We start from the raw sequence: 24,103 nt of genomic DNA on the forward strand, positions 1-24,103 counted from the left end.
AATGTCAGAATAAAGGGGGAAATTATATGCATTGTTGGTGGGGATGTGCTAAGATTAAGGAATTTTGGGGAAAAGTTTACGAGGAATTGAAAAAAATGTTAAGGACCACCTTTAAAAAGAACCCAGAATATTTTCTATTGAGTCTGGTACCTGGAAACCTCCCAGAGGATAGGATAGATATTTTTCTTTACTCCTGCGCGGCAGCAAGACTGTTGATCGGTCAGAAATGGAAAAAAGAAGAGATACCCACAATTCAAGAGTGGCAGTTAAAACTAATTGAATTTATGAATCTTGATAGAATGACAGCGGCAATTAGGAACAAATCGAAACAAAGTTCCAAAAAGAAATGGGAATATGTAGAGGAATATTTTAAGAAAAAAGATATTAAAACAGAGTTGGTGATCTGTTTTGACTAGCTGACCACAAGGGTTCTTAGTGGGAAATTTGATAAGGAGGGAACCTAAATTTAGTGCTTGTTTTAGGGGAAAGTAACGCAAGTAATCGAGAAAATCTAAAGGAAAGTGATGTGTTAAAGTTCGGAAGTTGTTTTACTTACTACTGTATAAATGAAATGTATATTTCTTTTTTCTTTGTATAGATTTTAATATGAATTAATAAAGATTTTTTTAAAAAACTTTAAAAAAAACAAAAAACAAAAAAACATTGTCTTGTCTGCCTCTCTAGTGCAGATATCCGCACTTTCAGCAAAACCAAATTCATAAGGCAAATTCACCGCATTTCCTCATCCAGGGGCGTCTTAGCCATAGAGGCTACTGGCGCAAGGCGCCATGGCGGAAGTTCTGGAGGGTGCCTCTGCCATGCCGTGCCATGCCTGGAGCCTCCTCCCTGCCGGAAGAGCCGCCCTCAAGCCCCACCAGCAGTGCTGCCCTCACCCGCCTCTTCTCGGGCTGTGGGCGCCGTTACGGGGAAGCTGGCCGCAAGCCTCCATTCGGCGCGGCAGCCAGGGCTCCCTGGACAGCAGCGCCGCTTCGGCTGCGCAGGTGGAGCACAGCTGACAGCGTCCCCACCCGTCAGGCCGCCCCCTCCGGCGGCCCGCTGTGCCTGGCCCTGCCCACGGTGGGTGAGAAGCAGAAGACACGGCATGGTGGCGTCGGGGGGAGCGGTGCCTCGGAGGTGCACAAAGCGCAGTTGCTCAAACAAAGTGTGTGTGTGCGCACACACACACGTCCCCAGGGCAGCGTGCAGCTCCGGCTTTCTGGCTGGGAATGGGGGGGCGTGGCACCGGAGGGATCTCTGAACCACGGCGCTGGATAGACTTAAGACGGTCCTGTCCTCACCCAAAGTCAGCTTGGAGGAAAAGAGTTTCTGTCAGGTGCAGAGCTTCTATAGAGAACTTGGGGGACTTGGGATCTTTCTGGAAGCTATGCTGCTAATGACCTCTCCTAAATAATCCCAGCATACAGAAGAGAATCCCACCTCCCTTTCTCCACAAAGGATGAAGGAAAGGAGTACAGTAGTTTCTTATTCCACTGGATCACTGTACAGTATAAGGTAACAGCAGTCAAGATACTGTTTGTACCTTCCACTGAAGTCTACTGCAAGGGCAAACAACTTTCCCTTCTATGAGTTCTCTGCAATTGCCACTGGTCTCAAGAAAGCATGTGGTGGTGGCAACCACAAACAGATTTGTGAACTCCTAGTAGCAAACAAACTAAACAAAATTATTTCAAACATTTCTTCATCACAATGTTTTGCAATTAAAGCAGATCTCTTGGATTATTCTTTGTAAAGCAACAGACCTAATAAAATAGCATACAATAGCTTTGTGTAAGTATTTTGTTTCTGTTATTGCATTAGAGTTACGTAAGCAAGATGGAAGGGGATGGAAAGAAAAAAAAAATAGGGCAATAGCAGGTTAGATAGGTTATGAAAGTAGCATTTCTTTAAAGAAACACTTGTTTACATACCCTAACAATCAGTTCTAGAGATAAACATCCCATAACTATTTCCTTCCTTCCTGCCTTAACTTACTTGTAGTGTATGTACTCTTAAAAGCATTCCTATTCTAATCCTGTTTGCTTCTACACAGTTGGCAAGAAAAGTAAAACATTACTACATTCTTAACAAGGTTATAGCACATTGTCTGCAAGAACAATTGAGCTCTCAACCAATGCATGATAGTACTATTTCTCTTCAGGCTATTTGTGTAGAAACACCACCACAAATGGCTGGTATTCCTTCATAGTATTATATTGCAAAAAGACAGCACTGAAAACAATTACAGCCTCTCTTATTCATTACATCAGTGATTTGCATGGTGGCAGAGGTCATTTTTTTATAATAATAAAAAATAATTGAGCAGGGAGTTGGTAACGAGGAGTGTATATATAAACTAAATAAATGTTAACATACACTCTTCACAAGCAGGATTAAAGATACAGTATTTCACACAACCTGTGCCACACATCCAGTGTACACACCTTTAATGACTAAATTTTAAGACAAGAGCAACAGCACGTGTCTATTTGTCCTTATTCACTTATGTTTTATTTTTATTTATTTGTGTTTATTTTCAGATATAAAAAAGAAAGCAGCAATAACAATAGGATCAAGAGCATAAAGCATGCATCAATTCATTCACTGTGCTATCCATCAGATTTACAGATTATCCAAAGTTGTTTTCTACTACTACTAAAAAGAAATTGTACCCTGCCCATCTGACTGGGTTGCCCCAGCCACTCTCAACAGAATATATGAGAACACAACAAAACATCACACATTAAAAGCTTCCTGATACAGCTGACTCATATGTCAGTAGCAGACCACATCCATGTTCCATGTTAGTAACCAATTTTTATTTTATTTTAAAAATTTATAGACTGCTTGATTGTCTATAAGCAACTCCCATATTGCATGAAATTGCTAGCAGTTCCTTTTCTCGACACTGTGTGTAAATTTTTCATGAGTGCTAGGTTCAAAATTTGCCAATACCAAGGATATATCACATTGAGACCCATCACTTTCCAGTGTTTTGTTATTGTGATCCTAGCTACCACCATCCTAGCTGTCACAAAGTCTTTATGCAATATATTCCTGGAATCTCCACCGACTACCATAAGACCAAATATGAATCTGTATTAATTATCTGATTGGTGACTTTATCTATATCTATGATTATTGCAACCCAGAATGTCTGAATGCATATACTGTACACTGCCACCAGATATGAAAAAAAATGTTCCCATCGCCACACATCCTCTTCCACATGTTAGACATATGAAATTTCCTAACATTTTCTAAAAGAAGATGGGGCACAAATGGCTATCAACAGACATTTATGGAGGAATCAGAAACGCAACAATCCATTCACAGTATACTGTATTAGTTTTTATACTGGAAAGCTGCATATACTGATCCAAACCTTCTACAAATTTGACTCAAAGACTGAAGACTGCTGCTTCTATCAAATGCCTCCTTATAGTGGAATGTATGTTGCAAGCATTCCCTCTGATATTGGATAGTTAATATAATATATTCATCAATAAGAGTTGTTCTATTGAAGTACACTTATAATCTTGCAAGATTGGCTATTTGTGAAGTCGAGGGAAACGTGTAATAATTCCCATCATACATACTGTGAAGGCCAAAGGAAATATATAGTAATTCCCATAATAAATAAATTACTACTGTTTTTCATGCTGTCCACTGGCACACTGTGCAAATCGATATGTAGTTATTAAGAGCACTATGTGATTAAAATGGGGAAAGATATATTTAACACATATTTGCACATCCAATGTTTCAGGATTTTCAGTTGATCACAAATCTATAACATATGAGTTTTGATACCATGCATTCATTCACACAAAGGGACTAATATCTTGGAAATCATATAGATGCTCCTGGGCAGTATCAATAAATCTTAATAATAAAGGCAACTTAAATAAGCCATAAGCAGCAATGTGAAACTATATTTTTACCTACTTTACGATGTCTAGATCAGAGTGTGTTCAACTCAAATTATATTTATCATCAAGTTGCCAATAAGGGCTGCAGCACAGAAAGGTCACTTGTGCAACTTCAAGCAAGAGCAAAACAGCAAGCTGGGAACAGAAATGGGAGTTTCCAGACTGATAGCCTTGAACATGAACCAAAGAAGACAACACTACCTCCTTCACTTAAGGGAACAGCCAGTAGCCCCATCAGTCAGAGCTTGTGGCATTGTTCTAAAAATAATTTCAGTTCCTCAGAAGTACCTCTGTAAAGCTCTCAATTTCACTGCTTACTTTTATCTACTGAAGCACTACCCGTACCTTTAACATCACTTTACAGATCACATTCATTCTAGCAAAACATTGAATTAACAGAAGCAGAAAAACAACCACCCTTGCTTCCTGACCTATTACTCTAGTTAGTGTTACCCTTACAGTAGTAAAGGTATGCTAGTACTGTATAAAACATTCTTTAAACATGATATAAAGGGAAACAATGAGTACTTTTCTCAAAGTTTAGAGCTGGAATTTTAAACAATACGCTAGCCATTTGCAAATAAAAGGCAGACTGTTAAATTGTGACACAGTGAAACAGAAGAAAAGGTACTAGAGGGTATATAACACAGAGCCTGGCAACTTCTTCCACCGTACAGGGCAAAAAGGAGATGAGTCACAGCACTAACCATGCTACGGGGTGAGCTCCTGACTAGCCAGCTCTTAATTTTTCCTTCTGTGCACATGTATCACAACTATTAATCAAAGCTCTGACATGCAACAGAATGAGGTCTGAAGCAGGATATGCAGAATTCAATGCTGCCACAGCATACTGAATGAACAAACTATTCTCTCTCCTATACTACAGCTGTCAGCAACCAAAGCCATACGGCACTGAGGATGTTTTCTTTTGTCAGCTAGTCCTCTCTATGGAGTGGCAAAAGTTTGCACCCTTTTGTTTTAGCCAAACTATACTTTCACAAAAGGGCAGAAGTTACTTCAATCTCTTAAGTAACTCATATGAGAATCTGGGAGGAAGCAAAGTGGGCATTTCCCAAAAAGTAGGTTTCCGTCATGATTTCTTTTTAAATAATATCTGAACCTCTTTATAACAGAGTGATCTATTTTATTTCAACCCTTTCAAACCAATTCTATGAACTTTTATTTGGGATTAAGCTCTGCTGAACACAGTGATACACTTCCGAGTAAACATATATATTCCAGACAAGTTTTTAGATGCTAAAAGCATTGGCCACTACAGAGAGAGTAAGCTTGTACAGAATCAGGCTGTGCCAAGATTGATATGACCCAAACTATAATGTTATGGGACTAAAATGCTAAATGCCTGACTATATCCATTTCTGAAGTATGAAATACACTGTAACTTTCATTTTACACACATATCCTAAGAAACTGAAAAAAGCACTCAGCACTTTCGAAAGTGTTTATATTTAACACAGACAGGGTTTAAAGTTGTTACAGAGTGAAGACTGCACTGCATTTCTTACATTTTCAACAACACACAAACTGCATAGTTCCATACTTCAGAACTGCATGGCTTGCTATAATGATAATATCTGATCATGAATCTTTCATCCTACATAAGACTTCCATACATAAAGAAGAAGAGTGAGTGCTGCATATTTCTAAAACAAATAGTCTCTAGACTAAAAAGACTATTCTTTCACTATCAAAAAAATCTTAATGTATGTATGTATATATATATATATATATATATATATATATATATATATATATATATGGATAAAACTCACCAATTCTCTGAAAACAACTATTTTATCAAGAGAAGACAGCCATGGAGCTTATTTCCAATTTAAATTGTATGAAACATTTGATTTTAAGTCAGTGTTTCTAGCACAACGGATGTAGCTTTCCACATCCCTCAAGAAAGTCCTTACTCAACAGAGGAAGTAGCTTACAATATTTAATAACAAATATAGTAGGCAGTACTTATTATTCAAGTACTGTGCAATATTCCATTTTCAGTTATTCAGTAAGTGCCTCTAACAGGTTTGTAAAGCCTTGAAAGCCAGATTTGGCCTTTGATAAGGGGCTTGTTCTGGATGTTTAGATAATATGCTACACCAGGTTCTGTGTTCATGGACAGCACAGATTTAAAAATAAGGAACACATTATTAATATTTTTTTTCCATCTCATTCTCTTTAAGACACTGACCACCAGCTGTCAGTGCCTTTCAGTTAACGGGCACATGTCATGCAAACACTTACTGCATCCAACAGTGAAAGGCTGTTTTAAATTTCTTTCTGCATCTTGCAGCATTTTTTTTTTTTTGCTGCAGCTATTCCCTCCCAAACATACCCCTTCAAGCAGCCCACAAATATCAATTTAACGGGGCTCGTACAAAAAAAGTAAACTGAATCTATTGTTTAACCCCAACTGATTACAGTAAATAAAACTGCTTAGTGGAGCCTCTCGCCGCACTTCATACTTTACGATGCCCCCTATTCCTCCGCCAAACTACCAAGGGCTGGCCCAGGCAGACATGTCCTCAATCCCCACGGAAAGGGTGGTGCAGAAAAACTCCAGCATACCAGATTTATATTATGCTCTCAGCACAGTTCACGGAGGGTTTACCAAAACCGAACCAACACACGTAAGCCGGAGGGCAGAAAACAGCCTGCAGTCGAGGTCTGGAATCGTCTCCAGTCCTTACACCGAGGCAGACATAACCCTCCGCCGGTTCCTCACCCGCCCCGCCGCCCGCCCCATTAGTGCTTTACCTTCATGATGAACTCAGTCTGCAGTAGAAAAACCCGAAAGAGGTTGAGCTGCCGAGGCTGGACCTGAAATTTAAAACAAAGCACTAAGCCACCGCACCACCCCTTTTTCCGCGGTCCGCGAGGAGAGCATTTCTGCACGAGCTTCTTCCCCCACCGCCCCCCCAAGTACTCCCCCTGCCTCTCCCATTCCCTCTCCGCAGGCCCCTCTTTTTTTCCACCGCCACAAACCGCGACCTCGCCGCTCCAGCTCCAGCAGCCGCTTCCTCTCGGAGCCTCACACACGGCGGCTCGGCTTCCCCCTCACTCGCTGCCTTTGACGCCATTTCTGTCAGAGGAGAAACTTGCCACAACAACAACCGCTTCTTAACACCCCCCTCCGTCCCCGTCCCTCCTCCTCTCCGTCCGCTCCCCCTCTCCGGGTACCGCCTGAGGAGGAACGAGCCCTTCGCCTTCGGCTCTCTGGAAGCGGCTCCTAGCAGCCTCCTCCCCCCCCACAAAAAGTGGGGAGGGGGTGTCTCTGAATAAGGGAGACGAGAGAGGCAGGTTGCGGGGTGTCCAGCCAGGACGGAGAGGCGCTTTCTCGTCCATGCAGACTCACACTCTCTCTTCCCTGCGGGAGGGGAGGCTTCTCCATTGTACTAGGACAAGGAGCGAAGAGTGGAAGGGGGGCTCCTCCCCATACCGTTTAAAGAAAAGCGGCTCCCCGAAAGATCTTCCAGCAACCTGTCTCGATGTCGCTGTCTCTCTCTCCGTGTCCCCCCCCCCCAAATGCTGACTCCGCGGCAGGAGTTTAAGCAACAGCCGCAGCTCCCCTGCTCAGAGCTGGTCAGCGATCGAGGAATCCAGGAAGGCGACGGTCAGCGAAGGAGAAACAAGGGACGCCGTGCCTCCATCTCGCCTCCTCCAAAGGCGGCTCCCGGACCAGTATCCTCCCACCCCGTTTGCCCGGCTCCGTCCTCCGAAGGACCCAAAGATTTCGGATTCGGGAGAGGAGGGAGGGGGGCGATCGGCGAGTCCCGCCGCAGCCTCAACAAGGAGAAAAACAACAAACCAGGAGCGCTCTTTCCCCCCTTTCTCTCTTTCCCCCCATGGCCCCTGCAAAAGGCTCTCGCCTGCACGGAGCGACCCCGCCGGCCACTTGAGGCCACCGGGGCCAGAGAGATCTTCCCCGGGGCTACGTTACCTTTGTTCCTCGGCTGTCGCCCGCTTGCTCGCTGGTCCCCCCTAACCTGCGGAGAGGGGGGGCGAGGAGGATGGAGCCTCCTCCCAACGCTGGACCTGATCCCCAGGCCGAATACCACGCTTCTACCGAGCAATCGCTGGCCTGGCTCCGAAGGCAGCCGAGGGCTCCCGCCCGGCGACACCGGGGGCCAATCCCGCCCGTCCGAACCCCGGTGGCGACGGCGACAGCAGCGGCTCCTCTCCAAGCTGTTCACTACCCTCCCCCAAAACCCGAAGCGTGAGTGACAGCTCCAAGCCCGCCCTCTCCCCGCCTTGCCTCTCCGCCATTGGCTTCAAACCAGAAAGGCCCGCCTACTTCTCAGCGCCATTAGCCCCGCTCTCCGAAACACTGATGTAATTCTCTCGCCAGTTCTATGGAAACGGAGACTCGGGCGGCGCGCGGGCTTCTGGGTAGAGTGGTTTTCCATCCGTTCCTCTGCCGCAGCCCGCGAGGGGACTTGCTCCTCCTCTGTACTACAATTGCCGAAATGCCTCAGGAAGCAGAGATGAAAATGAGAAAATGGAGCGGGGCGGGGGCGGTGGAGGGAGCCGAAGGGAGATTATGGAAGCGGGGGTAGGAGGAGCTCGCGCCTGCGCCGACAGGCCCCGGTGGCGCATTTTCTCCCCCATCAGGCGAAGGTGGCGGTTGAGGCGGAAGGGGGTGGGGCTCTGTGCCCACCGCCACCCTGGGCTGAGACGGGCGGAGAGCCGGCGCGGAAGGCCGCCGCGGAGAGAAGGGGCTCGCTCCGGGGTGGCGGAGAAGCGGCGGAGACCTCGGAAGGTGAGAGGCGGCGCTGCTTAACGGGGGGGGGGCTTGCCTCCGCCTCCTCCCCCCCACCCCGCGGGGCGGCAGAAAAGGGGTGTCGGGTTTCCTGACTCTTCCTGTCTCCGGCCCCCGCCCCGCTCGCTCCTCACAGGAGGCTCCTCCCTCCCCGGCTGTTATAAAGCGGAGGCCGCCGGGGAGGACGAGCAGCTGCGCCTTGACTGTGGCGGGAGAAGCAGGAGCTGGCCGTCCTCTGGCCTCGGAGCTCGCCTTTCCCTCCTCGGCCTTTCTCTCTATCGGTGTTCGCGTTGGAGGGAGGCTGCTATCCTCTGAAGCGGGTTACCTGTCTCTCCGTGGCAAGTGCCTCCTGGGTCTTGGCTGAGAGGTACAGGTGACTTTATGTTGCTATTTTCTTTGAAGTTTAGTTTTGTTCCCTTACAGTGTTATTCGTAAGCTGTCTTGAACTTTTGACACAGGGTAAAATGGGATCTATAGGGGTGCTTGTTGTAGGTCTGTACAGTATTCAGAAGTGCCTGCTTTGGAGAAGTTGGCCTGTTCAAAAATATGAGGGAGGGCTGCTTTGTGAAGCTCTGTTTTTCCTGAAAAAAGTGATTTGTGTTTTTCCACTGTGTGTAATGTACAGAACTGTAATGTAACGTGTAGCTACGTTTTGATATAAAACTCAGTTTATTTGTTAACCATGTAAACAAAAGATGGAACCCTAATAGGTTCTACTATTTAAAATGCATAAGTTAATTATTAGCACAGATACTGTACACATTTACAAATAAAGCTGTACTCGATGGATGTAAGGACATATGATTTTGGACATGATTGAGAATCGCATAGCCAGGGACGGAGAACTTTAAAGGTAAAAATCAGAATGTGGAAAATAGGGGAATAACAAGAAGGCAGGAATGAGAGATGGGAGATATACTTCAAAAGGTCCAGACTATGGCAAGCCTGGGAAAAAATTAATAATAATTTGGATTGCAATTTAGTCTCTTTTTTAGTTTGTTATTAATTGGATTATGATTATGTTAATTGACTTTTTATTGGGAAATTAATAAAAATGATTAAAAAAATGATTTCTGAACATAGGAGGGCTGAAATAGCTGCCTTGAACAGAACAAAATCAATTACCTAGATATAAGTGCTACTTTATGTAGGTGCGCTACAAAAATGTTTCTATAAGAGGACAAGTTAGTAATCTCATATATTCTGCACACTCTTTTCTTTGTTACTGCAGCAAAATAACAGAAAATTGCTAAATTGATTAGGTGTGAAGAATAATATGTAGCAGTTCGATGTAAAAATAATGTCATGTCATGTGATGTGGTCTTGACTCTTGACACTTTAGCTGGCGGTTTATGGAATAATTAAGTTATAATGGCAACCATTGAAATGTGTACATATATGTTGCTCTGGGCACCTGTTACAATTCAATAATGGAGACATATATGCATATGTATGCTCTTTTCTCCTTTATTAATATAACCATAGCAAATATAATAAATGACATAAGGATTGTGAACCTCTTCTTACTGAAAGATTCCGGATTTAAAAATGAGGTCATCATTAGGATGCTGGCCCAACATGATTTAGGCATTAAGTGGCCATGTTCATTACCAAAGATGTTGGTAATGAACCTCCTGAAATTCTAGGTCAGCATTGAAACACAATTAAAACTTTATTGACATATTAAGGCATGCTTGGTGGAAGCTGATTACTTGGCTCTGTTCGAGTCTGGTTTCAGGTCAGATCATGGCACTGAAAGTTCCCTGGTCACACCCTGGTTGATGACTTTTGTTGGTAGGGAGATCAAGTGATGCCACTTGGAGGCTTTCATTTCAATACTGTTGATCACAGTTATAATTCTCAAGCCTCTCAGTGCTTCACTGGTTTCACTCCTACCTCCAGGGCTGTACAGTGGTACCTTGGTTCTCAAACTTAATCCGTTCCAGAAGTCCGTTCCAAAACCAAAGCACACTTTCCCATAGAAAGTAATGCAAAATGGATTAATCCCTTCCAGACTTTTAAAAACAACCCCTAAAACAGCAATTTAACATGAATTTTACTATCTAATGAGACCATTGATCCATAAAATGAAAGCAATAAACAATGTACTGCAGTCACACAATCAGTACCTGAACTGGGATCCACACAGTCACAAAAACAAAACAAAAAGAGCCACAAAAACAAAAACTCAAAATAAATAGCAAAAACAGACAGACCTCAGCATAACTCAAAACAGAAGTGTAGCCCTCAAATCGGAAGCATAACACTCAAAACAGAGCACTTTCAGCTTCCAAAAAAAGTCCACGGAACACTTACTTCCGGGTTTGCAGTGTTTGTTTTCCAAGTTGTTTGACTACCAAGGCGTTTGAGAACCAAGGTGCCACTGTATTTAGAAAGTAGCCATAGAAGGTTACTCTTTGGCACCATGGAAGTTGTCCTGTGGTGTCCTGGAGAGATCTTCCTTGTCCCTCATGCTATTTAACATGTTTAAAAAGCCCCTGGCAGCTGTCATTGGGGGATTTGGGAGTGAAGTGTCATCAATATGTTCAGGACACCCAGCTCTGTCTACCCATCTGAATCAGGAGAGGTGGTTGAAGTGTTAGATCAGTGCTTGGAGGTGGTGATGGGCTGGATGTGGGCCAGTAAACGAAGCTGAATCCTGAAAACATGGGTGTTACGTACCCCAAGGGCTAACATCCTGGTGGAATGTCATGCACAGGTTTGCACTCCCCTGGAAAGGAGAGTATTAAAATTGGCAGTAGAAACCCTCTTCATTTTTTCACAGCATTCAGACGTTTGGGGACAGGTAGCCCAGCATTCTGTGTGGTAGCCCCAAACTTGTGGAACTCCCTACAGAAGTGTATCTGGCATCTTTTATCATACAGCTTTCAGCAAATGCTGAATATGAGCCTCTTTACCCTGGCTTTTGACACGAGATCTATATTTATAGGACCCACCTTTTTCTGTGATTGTGAGCTGTTTTAAACTCTCTTTAAAACCATATTTTAATTGTTGTACAGTACTTGTAACCCATCCTGGGACTTTAGGGTGAAGAGTGGGTAATTAATAATAATTGAGATATAAAACTTCATGGGGGGTTATGTAGAATATACATCAGTATTGGTCTTCTGTAACTTTTCACTTTCCACACAGTCTGTGAAAGTGCTTTGTGGATTTTAAACTGGATAGTCAGCATTTAACATACAATGATAGATACTGATTTTATATTTGTTTTTTTGCTGCTTAAGTGTTTCACTATTTCTGTTAGACAGAACATTGGTGAAGCTTTCAGGAAATTATATGTTGGGCCACAACTCGTTATCTGCATGCTATTCAACAATGGCTGCAGAATTAATTTGGGACGATGATATTACAGCAGTTTCTGTATTTAAACTGCACAAGACAGATTGTTTCAGTTTGAAGCAGTTGCATCTGCAGTGCAGCAAGAAACATTGTAAATGAGAGGGAAGTCTACAGAAAAACAGGCCTACAAAACATGAGATTATAGGTTTCAAATATTTAGGAAGACCTAGATGAGGAAAGCTGTACAGGACAACTAAGAATGTAGCCCCAATTTCCAAGCAGTGCAAGATTCCAGGGGTCTAGGTCAGGCATCCCCAAACTGCGGCCCTCCAGATGTTTTGGCCTACAACTCCCATGATCCCTAGCTAACAGGACCAGTGGTTGGGGAAGATGGGAATTGTAGTCCAAAACATCTGGAGGGCCGAAGTTCAAACCAGGGATGCCTGGTCTAGGGGCTTACCCAGGACTATTTCCTAGCCTTTTAAACCCTGATTATGCTTGCTGGATTCTGCTTTGGCACAAATTAAGACCTTTGTCAGGGTGGGTGCGAAGAACAGAAAGCCTGCCTAAAGCAAGGGAGTTAAGAGAATTGGCACAAGGAGTATTTTAACTGTGCAGAGTTTTTGATGGGAGTTGGAAAACCATGACTAAATATTTTGGGATTGTGTAATGAACTTGCATTAGGGAGTTTCTGGAAGGGACATGCAGGGGACTCAGGCTTATGGGAGAACAATGTCATCTACATTATTAGGTCTTCTCCTTAATTATATGGAAGGAATAGGGTACAATTCCTATGTAAACTCTTACTATATATTCTTGGTGGTTAGCAGGACCTGATTTTCAGACCCCTGGTCATTAATAAGGGTTTTTTCTTAAACAGATTGAACTACTCCAGAAAATTTTAAAAATGGAACAAATAGAAGAGTCATCTAAGAGAATTCTGTTGGAGCCATACAACTACCTACTTCAGTTACCAGGTAACATTTCACTCTTTAAGTTCTAGTAATGTCTAAAACTAGTATCTAAACTGATGCCTGTAGCAATCACTTTGTTTTGTCTACTGCATGTTTTCAGCTTAAAGCCTAGGGTTGGTGTCACATATATTTCAAACCACCCTTTAATTTCTGACCAGTGCTATCCAACCATCACATATCCTGTGCTTTCTCTTTTTAAATTATACTCTTATCCTGTTCTTAATACTGGTGTTATCCAAACTTCTCCATCCAAATTTCTGACCAGTTCTAAATCTGTTTAGCTTAAGCAATACCGTAACCTCTTGAAATTTCCAGACTGCTCACTCCCTGTGTCTGATCATATGCTTTCTCAGTGTTCTGGTTGAAGAAGAGTTATAAATGGCTGTGCTTCTGCTCCTGGGTAAATGCTTTTATAATACCTGATTCTGATCTGTTTGGATTTTACTACTCACCTTTCTTTCATCTCTGTATTTGCTGTCCACTATAGCTAGCGTATTTTAAAGATCTTGGATTTTTAATATAGATTTGCACATGTTTGAAGATTACCTATCCAGATCCTAAGGTTATCTTCAGAGGCCTTTCTCCAGGTTCCCCCACCAAATGGGATATGATGGGTGGGTGGCTATATTTTATATTCATGGTTTTAATTTTTTATTGTTAACCACCTAGAGAGTATGTGTTTGGACTGTATACAAATGTTGTGTAAATATGTTTAACTATCTCACTGTACCGTTTTCTGATGCACATCAGGGCAATTCAAACCATGTAATACATAGATAACACCCATTAACACCTCACTGATTCTAGCTTGCTTCAATAAAATTTAATGTTACATCCAAACCAACAATTTCTCTTTAATAACAAACTGCAGTTAATTTAAAGCAGGAACTATGTGGCTATACTAGAGGAGGAAAAGGAAGAATAAAAGCCTGAGGTTCAAGTTTGCTCATTCATGTACCACTAAATAGGGACTAGGGTTGTGTCAAAACCAGATCACTATGTCTTAATAGACTTGGCGTTCAAACATGTTTTCACTGCCAGTACTCAACTTAAGCTTCATGCAAGAATACTTTGATCATTTCCAAAATATTGGGTATTGAGGTGGAGGCGGTATTAAGAGATCAGTAACCAATATAAGAACCTCCTTTGTGAGTTTATGCAAGTTATTCTTCATAACTAAATTTGCAATGTAGCAAGATACGAACACCCATTGAGCAAGGTATTCATCTTCTACATGCATCAAAATCTTAAGATAAGTAGAGATTCTGTGGAATCATCACATGGTGTGATGCATTTTTCTGTTTCATAACCAAAGCGTTAAATTACAGGGAATGTTTACTCATGCCATTTCACCTACACTGGTGGCATTCTACCTACACTTTTTTTACAATGGCGTGTCTTGCATGTGCATGCTCAGTTTCCTACATAATATCACCTCAGTTGAGGGTGGTTATTGATCTACAAGCTATATTCAGGTTTTTGAGCTCTGCTGGCTTGTTTCTGTTTTTAAGATTGTTTGAATTATGAGGAATAAGTTGTTGATGAAATAATTCTCCTGTATTTTCAATAAAGGTAGTATATGTGGGAAAACATTATTTGGCTGCCACTGTGCCACAAGCTTTAAAATACCTCCCGCCCTCTCAAGTGCTTGTGTATGATTGGAGGCCTAGATAAATCTCAACATAAGCTTTCATAATGCTAACTTGTTTAGCACACGACAGCAGGATGAATACTAAATTTCTCTCATTCTCTCTTACTGCAAGAAGTAGTAATTCCTAAGCAATGCTTTCCTGTATGTTACTCATAGTTCCAAGATGCTTTGTTGCCAATTTCATATAACTCTAGAAAGGAATTCAGTTGTCTTTTATTAAAAAAAAAAGCAAGAACACAGTACAGTGGCGCCTCTACTTACGAATGACTCTACTTACAATTTTTTCTACTTACGAAAGGGGGGGGGAGTAAAAAATGGCGGCACGCTTACGAAATTTTCGACATCCGAACGGCTGCCCTGCGCTCACCGCCACCGGTGAATCGGGCCCTTGCCGCTGCCGCCGCTGTGAAACCAGCCTTCTTTGGAGGTCTTTAAGCAGAGGCTTGACAGACATATGTCAAGAATGCTTTGATGGTGTTTCCTGCTCGACAGGGGGTTGGACTGGATGGCCCTTGTGGTCTCTTCCAACTCTATGATTCTATGATCAAGGGTTTGGTAACTAAGCCTTATGAAGAGCGCTTGCAGGACCTGGGTATGTTTAGCCTGGAAAAGAGGAGACTGAGAGGAGATATGATAGCCATCTTTAAATATCTTAAGGGCTGCCACTTACAAGAGGGAGCCATCTTCAGCTATCTCAAGGGCTTCCACATGGAAGAGGGAGCATGCTTGTTTTCTCCTGCTCTGGAGGGTAGGACTCGAGGCAGTGGCTTCAGGTTACAAGAAAGGAGGTTCTGACTAAACATTCAGAAAAACTTTCTGAGAGTAAGGGCTGTTCAGCAGTGGAACAGACTCCAATGAAAGGTGGTGGATGCTCCTTCCTTAGAGGTTTTTAAATAGAGGTTGGATGGCCACCTGTCATTGATGCTTTAGTTGAGATTCCTGCATTGCAGCGGGCTGGACAAGACCAACTATTAAGATTCTATGATCAGTACTATGTGTTTTAGGAAACATTGTTTTGGGTTAGGAGAACTTTTAGTATGTGCTTTTAGCCATGATTTGTGTAACATAGAATCATAGAATGGTAGAGTTGGCAGGGACCCTGAGGGTCATCTAATCCAACCTCCTGCAATGTAGAAACCTCAACTAAAGTATCCATGACAGATGGCTATGCAACGTATTTGTAGTTTGTATTAAAAAGGCATTTTTTTTGGCTAATGTTAGCAAATTCTAGTTCATTATTCTTCTGTTGCTAGGCAATGGTTTCTGGTCAGTCAGTCTCCAGATGTATGGAAGGTTGTTGTTGTTGCTAGGCAAGATTCTCCCATACCAAGCTGTGCCCTTGAAGAGTTTACAGTTGAAAAAGGCCAAAAGGGTAGAAGTTACGTGTGACAGGTGATGGAGAAGAAATTGCAGGAGAGGAGTTTAAAAGTTTGGGAGGTGAGGGGTAAATACAGTATCTGAATGCACAGCACAGATGGGCAGCTTTTTAAGGCACAGAAAGAAAAGGGAAAGGGGATATGTGTACGCTGAATCTCTTATATTTCCATTACATCCTTTAAAACCTAGGCTTGCCAGTTAACCTGAAGCCCTGCTTGGCATGCTCCTATACCTTTAACAATTATACAACAGGCAGAAATCAGCCAGGGTGATTGTAGGGCATGGGAACAAACATGACCTCCATAATGAGCCAGTTGTTGGAGGTAGAGAGTCGGTCCAGATTTTCACTGTTTGAAAAATGGCAACCCTAAATACTGTAAGTTGCATGTGAATTATTTCCCTTCTAAATGGTATGATTTATTATTTCTTCCTTTCTCATTTTCGATTTCAGGTTGAAGCGTTATAAGCATAGATGCAAGACATAATCAAATTCAATTGACAAAAACCTTTTGATTTAGTTTATATGTCACCTTTCCACAGTGAGCTGTGCACTTCTGATGTTAGCATGCTGGGATAAGGGATTTCCATGTTAGCTCATGTTCCAAAATTCTGGAAAACTGTGGCTGTTAAGGGCCACACCATTGGCAAATGTGTTATTTAGGTGATATTGTATGGAATCCTATCCTCTGATTAGTTCTGACTTCACTACTACTTTGGAGCTGGACAGGTGTCAGGGGCAGAATGGTGAAGTTAAGCCCCAGATTCAATTTTTTGTTAACTTGAATATATTAATCATGGGAAACTATTAAAATTGGCCTCTTTTTCTTGGTAATCTGTATTGGTCTACCCTGGAATTAGTAAAAAGCCCATCCCCCCACCTTTAAATTTCCTTAGTTTTGAATGCTTAAGTGATGGGATCTGGAGCCCAGTGTGCATGCTTAGGTGCTTCTGGAGTTTTGGATACCACATAGGGCACGGGTGTCAAACACAAGGCCCGGGGGCCAAATCCGGCCCGCCAGACCTCATCATGTGGCCTGCCGAGCGCCCCAGCAGCGGGACCTTGCTGCTAAAGCGCCGCGCCGACAAACAGCTGGGGCTGGGGGGGTAGAAAGGCGGCCGTAGCAGCGCTGCGTGGAGCGCACCGAGCCACAGCAGGAGAAGGAGGAGGCAGCTTGCCGGGTCAGCGCCCGGCAGCGCCGCACAGAGAGTCCCGAGCCTCTGCGACGCAGCAGTGTGCTCTGTAGCACTTTGAATCCTCCTCCTCCTGCCATGGCTCGGCGCCTGGAAACGGCTGCTGCTGCTGCTGAAGCACAGACAAAGCACCCAGCAGCGCCGCGTGGAGGGGGAGGAGGATTCAAAGTGCTACAGAGCACTGCTGCGTCCCAGAGGCTCGGGACTCTCCGCACGGCGCTGCCGGGCACCGACCCGGCAAGCCGCCGCCTTCTCCTCCTCTTGCCTCACCTCCTCCTCTTCCTGCCGCGGCTCAGCCTCATGAACGTGAGCTCAGCAGCGGCTCAGCCTCACGAACGTGCAACTCTGAGGCTTTACGCACTTCTCCTAAAACGGACACCCGCTGCCTCACGCTGCACGGGAAATGCTTTTTACCCCTGGGTCCCTTCGCGCTCTTTTCTGGCGCTGAATCAAGGCGGCGACCCCCCCTTCCCTTTCTCTCTTCCTCTCTCTCGTTCTTATTCTTTCTTTCCCTCTCCTTCCTTCCTTCTTTATCTGTCTTCTCTCCCTCTTTCTTTTTCTTTCCTTCTTTATTCCTTCTTTCCTACTCTTCTTTCTCTCACCTCTTTCCTTCCTCTCTCCCTCCTGCTCCCTCCTTCCTTCCTTCCTTCCTTCCTTCCTTCCGTCCGTCCGTCCTGCCGTCCTTCCCATCTTTCTTCTTCTCCCTCATTCTTATTCTTTCTTTCCCTCTACTTCCTTCCTTCTTTCTCCCTTTCCGTCTTCTCTCCCTCTTTCTTTTTCTTTCCTTCTTTATTCCCTTCCTTATTTCCTACTCTTCTTTCTCTCCCCTCTTTCCTTCCTTCCTCTCTCCCTCCCACTCCCTCTTTTCTTCCTTCCTTCCTTCCTTCCTTCCTTCCTTCCTTCCTTCCTCCCTCCCTCCCTCCCTCCCTCCCTCCCTCCCCCTCCCCTCCCCTCCCCTCCCCTCCCCTCCCCTCCCTCTCCCTCTCCTCAGAAACATAGGATGCTGCTTTATACTTCTGGCCCTTAAACCCTGGAACCAGGAGAGCAGCTCCAGTGAGTCAACCTCAGCCAGTCCCTTTGGTGAAGGGTGGTGGCTCACTGGCAGAACATCTGTCCTGCATGCAGAAGGACCCCAGCATCTCTAGGTACTAGTAGCTCTGCAAAGGTCCTGCATGAAACCCTAGCGAGCCTCCACCACCCAGTGCAGTTACCAAAAATCATTTTTCAATAATTGTACATTTGAATATCTACTTGCCTTTAATCTGACTATGTTTCTGCTTTCAGAGCTAGTTATTACTTACATTATTACAAAAAACAGTAATAATTGAATGCAGTGACAATAGTTTATGATAATAAAGAGTGGACACATAGTCCTACAGATACAACCGGCCCTTTGAGGGTGACCAAACTGCTGATGCGGCCCCCGATGAATTTGAGTTTGACACCCCTGACATAGGGAATCCCTAACATCCAGTCACAGTTGTTCAAGTTGTTGCAGGAAGAAGTGGGAGCCTAATGCGCTCCTACATGCATAAAGAATTCCCATACCACATTTTGGAACCTAGCAAAAAGCTTCTGAGTAGATTTAAACTTAATCCTAAATTTATTGAAATATCTGGTAAGATAAAATTGGCATGTCACCCAGCAGTGCTTTGGGGGCAATCATGATCCTCAGAAATGGTGTCCATATTATCTATAATAACATGTCAACAAAATATGTGAATCATCTACATTCCTCTGGCTTGTTTTAACAGATACAGCTGCCTTATATACAGATTTGAACAAATGGCTGCCCAGAAGTAGTGGATTGTGGTACAACTGGGAGTGGTTTTTTCATAATTTTTGTTCTCTGCCTACAGCCTTAGTTTTGAAAGTACCAAATTAAAACCACACCTTAATACCTTAATGCTATAATCAACATATTGTATAAGTGTGATAATGTTAGGATTACCTGTGGTAGTGTTCAGTAGGTAATGAAATTGTAAAGCAACATGCAGGTGTGTCTGTCCTGGACTTCTCAAATCCCAATATGTGTCCTAGCAGGACCCTGAAGTACCATAATTAAATACTGTACTCCAGCTAGGCCATACAGCATGTATCATCCACTCCACCCCATACTATGAAAATAACTTTTTCTAAACTTTAAAAGTGTTCATTGGTGAGCTACATAGCAAAGTTTTCCAGAATTTGAATAACTTGCACACACAAAAACACATGTTCCACTTGACCTAGTGAAGTGTAATTACTATGAGGAGAGTAGTGGCTTGGAAATTCCACAGACCTTAATGATTTCTCCAGGTAATAATACCTTTAACTTTTTTTAAAAAATTACAGGAAAGCAAGTCAGAACCAAACTCTCCCAAGCTTTTAATCACTGGCTGAATGTTCCTGAAGATAAGCTACAAGTAAGTTGCATTCTTAAACTGATTTACCTGTAAATTTATCATTTCCAGACTGAAGCTACCAAGTATTTAAATCAGGGGTTCCCAGACTTACCGCGCGGCGGGCCGGTGCCCGCCGCGCCGACCGCGCGGTGGGCCGGAGGGCAGGGGAGTGCGCGCGCAGCGGGCCGGAGGGCGGGGGAGTGCGCGCCCGTGCGCATGCGCACACGCACACGGGCGGGAAAAAATCGCCGGAAATCGCTTGTGCGCATGCGTATGGGCCTCCCCCGACCCGGAAGTGCACCAGAAATGACCTCTTCCGGGTCGGGAGAGGCCCATACGCATGCGCACAAAGGATTTTCGGCGATTTTTTTGCCGATTTTTTAGATCATCGCTGCGCCGCGCGCCGTGAGAGCGGGCGGCGGCAGTGGGCGGCGGGGGTCGTCGCGGGCCGGATTGGAAGGCCGATTGGGCCGCATCCGGCCCGGGGGCCGTAGTTTGGGGGCCCCTGATTTAAATGATCACAATAACGATTTTTACATGTACCTGGTTTTCACACTTGATAGGAGGTTTGTGTTTTTTGTATACCAAATCCGGTCCATTTCTAAGGCTAGGTACTGGAACTATGCAGCGATCCACAATTATGCATGCTGTGATCATAAACCTTTTTGGGCTGGTGAGTACATCTGTAGTCTTGAGTGGAGGGAGACACAAAATGACTGACATGGTGGGTGTAGCAAATCACAAAACATCCACTTCACAGAAGGCCAAACTGGTGAGGTTGAAAGACATTCCCAAGAACCTGAGTACGTCAATGATGGGGTCTTAGCTCCCAAAATCAAACCACTCCTTTAAACCAATTTTCCTGCTCTAGTAGAAAACCCATTTCATGGAGGGCATGCAAACTAATTTTAACAATTTACCTCTCAGTAACTGTGGGTTAAACCACAGAGCCTAGGGCTTGCCAATCAGAAGGTCGGCGGTTCAAATCCCCGCGACAGGGTGAGCTCCCGTTGCTTGGTCCCAGCTCCTGCCAACCTAGCAGTTCGAAAGCACGTCAAAGTGCAAGTAGATATATCACCCAGGCCTAGTCAGCCAGTTAACTCTGCTTCCAATCTCTTGTTTTCCTTCTTACACACATTTCCTCTTAAACAGGTCCTAGTTGCTCTGCTTTTTCTTTCTTGCTCTGCCCCTGGCTGTTTCGTTTTTCATCCACTCGCTTGCTATCCCCTCAGAGTTGTGTCGCTCACTTACTAGAACAATCCAGTCAGAATGGTTCATTCTCTTCTTTTCTGTGTCTGTTGACCAGTCAGAATGGTTGGAGGGGAAGTATGGGCAGCACAAGGGAGAGAGAAGAACGTGAGAGTGAGCACCACCATTATATTTAGTGGGCACACAAAGAAGTGGAGAGCCTGGTGTGCACTCTGCATGTCCTTTGGATACACTGGAACCCACAGGTACCATAGCCATAACGCAAAGAGTTGAGATAAAATTGATACATTGGGATCAGAAGTTGAGATCTGCAACCAGGCTAAGGGAAAGTAAAAAGCTATTGAATTGTTAAGAAGTAGAATACAAGACTTGATTACTGTTCTCTTTTTTTATTAGGTTATTATTGAAGTGACAGAAATGTTGCACAATGCAAGTTTGCTTATAGATGACATAGAAGACAATTCAAAACTACGACGAGGTTTTCCAGTGGCCCATAGCATCTATGGGATACCATCTGTAATAAATTGTGCCAACTTTGTGTATTTCCTTGGCTTGGAAAAAGTTTTAACACTTGATCATCCAGATGCTGTAAAAGTGTTCACCCGCCAACTGCTGGAACTTCATAAGGGCCAAGGCTTGGATATTTACTGGAGAGATACCTATACCTGTCCTACAGAAGCAGAGTATAAAACCATGGTTCTGAAAAAAACAGGTGGCCTTTTTGGACTAGCTGTTGGCCTCATGCAATTGTTCTCTAGCTATAAGAAAGATTTAAAACCACTCCTTAACACCCTTGGGCTCTTCTTTCAAATTAGAGATGACTATGCAAACTTGCACTCCAAAGAATATAGTGAGAACAAAAGTTTTTGTGAAGACCTAACTGAAGGGAAGTTCAGTTTCCCAACTATCCACGCCATATGGTCTAGGCCAGAAAGCACTCAGGTGCAGAATATTCTGCGACAAAGGACTGAAAATGTGGACATAAAAAAATATTGTGTACATTACCTGGAGGATGTGGGTTCTTTTGAATATACCCGGAAAACATTAAAAGAACTCGAGGCTGAAGCTTACAAACAAATTGAATCTCTTGGGGAGAACCCTGAGCTTACAGCACTACTTGAATATTTAAGCAAAATGTTCAAGGACGACGAGAACTGATATAATTGGTGATTATATTTGCAGGAAACGATTTTGAAATAATCAAGGAAACTAAACTACAATATTTCTATCACTGCTTCATAGGAAATGCTCTCAAGCATGTATTAAGGGGTTATGGGGTTTATATGTGCCCTAAGTGAACTTTGGACTTCCACTTTCAGCTGTGTATGCAATATTGCTGCACATTTCCATTAAAATAAAGTTGCCAACTACAACTTTCATCTATAATCCTTTTTGATTGTGAGTTTATTTTAATTCTGACTACAAGGCACATTTCCAAAAATGACTACAGAAGAAAATGAAGTTGCTTTTTATCTTGTTCTGATTTGTCCTAACATGTATTCTTAATCACACTTACATTTCCTTTCACATAGCCTTTGGGCAATGGATTAATGCAGTGCTTTTTTTCTTTAAAATGTTTAGGGGTTCTCATTTTGACTCAAGAAAATTACCATTTTATAGTTCAAATAGGGAAAAATAAATACAGTAAATGGACAAAAAGTACAAATATTCACAAAATGTTTAGGGGTATGCATCCCCGTGCCCCCCCCCCAGAAAAAAGCACTGGATTAATGTATGCTTTAAAATGGAAATGTGTTGTCAAATAGGGTGAAGAAGGCAAGTAAAGCAATCCAGGGCCTAATTATAATGGGTAATAGCCACCCATCCCAATTGAGCCAGTGACTGGTTTTGTTGAAGCATAGGGACCACTGAGATAGAATGTGAGAGAGTTGGTAGCCATGCAGTTTCAATAGCCCACTCTTCCCATGTTTACCTATATTTAAGCCATTTTTGTTCTCATCTGCAGTCTTCTAAAAAGTGGCTGTGTGAGGTCCTGAGATTTCATAATAGTTTTTGGGGTAGCATTTCAGGGGACTGCAGATGTATCACACAGGTCACACTATCCAAACATGAGGAATGAGTATCGGAAACCTGCTTTATTTAATTATATATTACATTTGTATATACACACCGCAGATTCAGATGTCCAAACAGCCAGACCTGTGTGTAGTAAGTACTGTAAACAAAAAAAAGTAAAAAACAAAACACCTCTTCAGTGCACAAACCTGCTTTCTAGGAGAGAACTGAAGTTTAGCTTTGTTTACTTACAACTTTGTTTACTTCACAAGTGTACTAGTAAAGAGAGCCTGTTGTTCCCTGATGACTAACACTAGACTGATGCAGGAATGGAATGTAAATAGCATGCAGCTGCCCTCTGACCTGTAACGCCCAAGAAATAAGTAGGTCTGTCCTCTGTGTCCATTAGGCCACTCTCACACATCCGGTTGACTGAAAACCACTGATCTCTCCCACCTGCTTTTAAGCAGTATTGTTGTGAATGTCTGAGCTCTCCCAGATATGTGGGTGCGCTTAAGAAATACACAGTACAGTAGTTCTTTAGGAGTCCAGATTTGTTATAAAGACCTTTCATCTTGGTGACTTCAGAAAAAGAATTTCATGCCGGAGATGTGAAAATTTCAGGAAAGGTCTGTCTCTAATGGAAGAGTGGGAAGTTTGTCATTAATCACAGAATGATAGAGTTGGGAAGACACAATGGTCATCTAGTCCAACCCCCTGCAATACAGGCGTCCGCTAAAAAAAGAAGACACAAACCCTTTAACAACTTTTTCAAAGTGTTTAAATGGTTTGCTAAATATTCGAAGGCAGGCGAGGGCTTCCGCACGGCGACAAAGAGGCTAATCCCCCCCCCGTCCGAACTCCGGTGGGGACGGCGACAGCAGCGGCTCCTCTCCAAGCTGTTCACTGCCCTCCCCCAAAACCCGAAGCGTGAGTGACAGCTCCAAGCCCGCCCTCTCCCCGCCGTGCCTCTCCGCCATTGGCTTCATACCAGAAAGGCCCACCTACTTCTCAGCGACATTAGCCCTGTTCTCCGAAACACTGATGTACAGTAATTATCTCGCCAGTTCCATGGAAACGGAGACTCGGGCGGCGCGCGGGCTTCTGGGTAGAGTGGTTTTCCATCGGTCCCTCTGCCGCAGCCCGCGAGGGGACTTGCTCCTCCTCTGTACTACAATTGCCGAAATGCCTCGGGAAGCAGCGATGAAAATGAGAAAATGGAGCGGGGCGGGGGCGGTGGAGGGAGCCGAAGGGAGATTATGGAAGCAGGGGTAGGAGGAGCTCGC

The 24,103-nt window shown here is 43.7% G+C and overlaps 2 protein-coding genes across 14 annotated transcripts in view; one reads left to right on the forward strand and one right to left on the reverse strand.

Moving 5' to 3' along the window:
• ARID4B (AT-rich interaction domain 4B) overlaps positions 1-8,157 on the reverse strand; it is an 88,228-nt gene extending 80,071 nt beyond the window's left edge. For 5 of the 10 annotated variants that reach the window (XM_035108414.3, XM_060272856.2, XM_035108413.3 and 2 more), the window contains exons 1-2: positions 7,894-8,157; positions 6,711-6,773 (exon numbers count right to left, since the gene is read on the reverse strand). In XM_035108414.3, the coding sequence (XP_034964305.3) occupies positions 6,711-6,716 (6 nt within the window). In that variant the 5' untranslated portion in view covers positions 6,717-6,773; positions 7,894-8,157. Of the gene's footprint in view, positions 1-6,710; positions 6,774-6,938; positions 7,269-7,392; positions 7,668-7,893 lie in introns of those variants that run through there. The other 5 variants (XM_088666444.1, XM_088666441.1, XM_088666445.1 and 2 more) reach the window with 3 other exon arrangements.
• A 405-nt stretch (positions 8,158-8,562) lies between these two features.
• On the forward strand, positions 8,563-22,187 carry GGPS1 (geranylgeranyl diphosphate synthase 1). 4 transcript variants are annotated; one of them, XM_060272860.2, is made up of 4 exons: positions 8,563-9,085; positions 12,896-12,992; positions 19,543-19,613; positions 21,198-22,187. In XM_060272860.2, the coding sequence occupies exons 2-4, from the start codon at positions 12,923-12,925 to the stop codon at positions 21,957-21,959; spliced, it is 903 nt and encodes a 300-aa protein (XP_060128843.1). In that variant the 5' UTR covers positions 8,563-9,085; positions 12,896-12,922; the 3' UTR covers positions 21,960-22,187. The 4 variants fall into 4 exon arrangements, with proteins under 4 accessions (XP_060128843.1, XP_034964306.1, XP_034964307.1 ...); XM_035108415.3 differs by having other exon boundaries at positions 8,563-9,079; XM_035108416.3 differs by having other exon boundaries at positions 8,563-8,712.
• The last annotated feature ends 1,916 nt before the right edge of the window (positions 22,188-24,103 follow it).

Source organism: Zootoca vivipara, chromosome 3, assembly GCF_965207765.1.
Source record: "Zootoca vivipara chromosome 3, rZooViv2.hap1.1, whole genome shotgun sequence".
Taxonomy (NCBI): domain Eukaryota; kingdom Metazoa; phylum Chordata; class Lepidosauria; order Squamata; family Lacertidae; genus Zootoca; species Zootoca vivipara.